Genomic DNA, 3,173 nt, shown 5'->3' on the forward strand with positions numbered 1-3,173 from the left:
TATATACACACACACACACACACACACACACACACATATATATATATATATATGTTTTGGGCGGCACCTAAGCCAAATGAATGTGACTAAGATAACTTATTTAAAATATAATAATAATCGCAGTTTTTTAATGCTATATATTTATAATCTGCTCTAGCTTTTCAAACATTTCAGACAAAGACACGGTGATAATAAAAGGTCCAAAATGATGTGAAAATGAGACGCAAAACTCCCTCAAAGGGACACACACCGACTCCAAAGAGAAGCCAAATGACCACAGAGACCCAAAACAACCCTTAAGGTAACAAAAATGACCAAAAAGAGACACAACACGACTACTAAGGGACCCCACAATAAGACTAAATCCCACAAAGAGACACAAAATCGATGGAGAGATTACTTTTTTTTTTTTTTTTTTTATGGAAAAACGTCACATTTTCTTGAGTTAGGACCCCTAAACCCCCCGCCCAATATGTGCCCCTAAATCCTCCTCGAAGCTAGGGACAACACACTGTAAGTTCTATTCGACAGAGACAGTGATGCTATTTTGTACGGGACTAATATCACACAGCCTCCGCGTTTGACAAAATATCATAGGCCATTTGCAGTGGAAATTTTAATGGACATATTACAGACGTGGCCGATTCACACGGGATTAAGATCACATACGACATCTACAATTACTACAATTAGTGCAAATTTGTAGAGGTCCCCAGGTTATGCTAGTCCCTTGTGAATAGGGCTATAGCCATGATCGGAGGCTCCGATTTATGTTTTCCTCCTTGGGTGCTCGCACGCACACACACAAGACTCACTTGGCGTGGCGGATGTCTGGCAGGGAGCGGTTGAGGGAGATCTGGTCACTGATGTAGATGTTGAACCCGTTCTCCCTGTAGGCCTGGTCCACCCGGTCGGTTTCTGTCAGAGGAAATGCTTTCCCCTGTTCACCGTTACCTGCAACACACACACATACACACACACACACACACACACAGGTCAGAGAAGAAACCTAACTCTCTCTGAAGCACAGACAGTTTTTTGTACATTTTTAAGTTAAACACATCAAATACATAAATAAGTGTTTTGTGAACAAGGGATAATTAATCACAGTTATTTCCAGAGACAATAAATTGCATTTGGAGTTGTTATAGCTCCACCTACGCTACATACAGTACATTCAGGTAATTTACTGTACTGGACTGTACTTGGCTTAGTCATTACACGTGTACACACAAGCATGCATCACTTAATCACTCTCCAACAACGCTTTTCCACACGCAAACATTATGATATCGCAGCTTGTTTCAGGAGTGCCGCGTGTTTCATTAGCCACTCATCAATGCACTCCACACACACACACACACACACACACACACACACACACACACACACAAGGACGCATGCATTGAGGCTGATCTACAGTCAGAGAAGAGCATCAAATTATAGCTAGCTGCCTTGTTTCATTAGGCAGGAATCATCTGTCTGCAGTGCGGAAGATAATAACTGTGGAAAAGAACTCCTCACTTGAATGGCTCACTGCAGAGATACACCTGCATATTAAACGTGTTACATACAGTAGATCACTTAAATTATGTTTTTTAGTCCTCCTCGGGCAAATCTGAACCATAAGAATTACCTTGATAAGGTTTTGAGGAAAATACAATTTGTTTTAACTGAGGTTTGTTCATCAACCCGGCAATGCATACTACGCACTTGCCTACTAATGCCTGGCCCACACTAGAAGTTTCAAAAGCAGATGTTGAAAGCGAAGAGTTACCCACCAATTACGGCATGTACATCCAGTACATATAACACTGTTGTTCCTTTAGCGTGTGGAGAGCAATGCGTAAGCCAGAACAGCACACCACCAGAGTCGTGAATCTTAACCCTCCTTTTGTCCTCGGGTCAAATTAGACTCCTTTTAAAAATGTCTACATCAAAAAAAATATGGCCAATCTTTACTTAAATTACCACAAAAAAGGATGGATTCCATGCAATGCTCTTTGCCAAGATAATTAATGACTTTCATTGAATTTCGGGTGAAAATTGAAAGGGTTTTAAAATCAGCATTGATACCAAACTCATCCACTCAACCTGCGCTCCTCTGATCTTCACTTTTAGTCAAAAGAATTCATAATGCTCGTCTTCATCTGTCCTGTCAAAGAAACAATCGTTGGAGGGGGGTTAATAGAAGGGTGTCTTGTCACAATTGTCATTTTACTGTTGCACTGTACAATAAACCTTCTCTAAAACAATAAAAATATTAAGGAAAAAAAAAGAAAAAATCTTAGAAAAAAATAAATATGGTTAATATTTGCATTTTGAAATCGGTGCGGCCATGATGGACTTCCGAGCAGATCGGTGGAGGGGGGGGGAGACGTACCTCACAGCACAGGAAAATCTGGCAAGATAATCTTTCGAATGGCCAAATAACAGGGCTCGTTGACCATTGTCAAGATGGGGGAATCGGGGCCAGAATCGGCTCCATTCTGGCGTGGTGTGCACCCCGCGTTAGCCGACTGCATGTAGCGCTCCAGGCAGGTTTGGGTATCGAGACAGACACTTGGTCTCTCTTTCTGTGTCTCTATCTCTCTCTAGACATCTAGAAGCCATTTTAAAGAAACACTGAAGCACTTTTCCTCTTCGGTCCCAGATCCGCTACCCGATCTGGCGAACGTGATAGTGCGGTTACAGCCGGTAGAGAGCCCTAAAGCGAACGCAGGAGTGGCGTTAACCCTGTTACGAGTTGAAAACAGTTTTGAAAAGATTATTTTTAAAAGCTACAAAAGAATCTTTGGTGTTGCTTTGAGGCCGTGGTCGCACTTGGAGTCGTTTTTTGAGAAGAACAAGTTGACAAGGGCTCTTTTGTAGTTATAAAAGACGCTGGCAGCGGTTTTGGTTCCAAAAAGCAGCCGAGAGCGTCTCTTGTTGCTATAGCAACAACTACAGCTATGTGTGTGGTTGAGCGAGATAGAGAATGAACAGAGAGAGGGAGCAGTGCTATTAACGTTAGATAAACAAAGAGAGTTCCCCCAACCGTCAACAGGAACCACCTGCTCATATCATATAACTGGCTGGGCTCCAACACTGGCCTAACCCAAACCCCCTGACCCCTTAACCCTCTAACCCCCTAACCCAAACCCCCAGACCCCTAACCCCCTGACCCTCTAACC

The 3,173-nt window shown here is 42.6% G+C and overlaps 1 protein-coding gene across 1 annotated transcript in view; it reads right to left on the bottom strand.

Moving 5' to 3' along the window:
• LOC117955331 (polypeptide N-acetylgalactosaminyltransferase 10-like) overlaps positions 1-3,173 on the bottom strand; it is a 75,565-nt gene that overhangs the window by 49,415 nt on the left and 22,977 nt on the right. The window contains exon 3 of the mRNA XM_034889759.1: positions 816-954. Coding sequence (XP_034745650.1) covers positions 816-954 — 139 coding nt within the window. The remainder of the gene's footprint in view (positions 1-815; positions 955-3,173) is intronic.

Source organism: Etheostoma cragini, chromosome 13, assembly GCF_013103735.1.
Source record: "Etheostoma cragini isolate CJK2018 chromosome 13, CSU_Ecrag_1.0, whole genome shotgun sequence".
Classification (NCBI taxonomy): Eukaryota; Metazoa; Chordata; class Actinopteri; order Perciformes; family Percidae; genus Etheostoma; species Etheostoma cragini.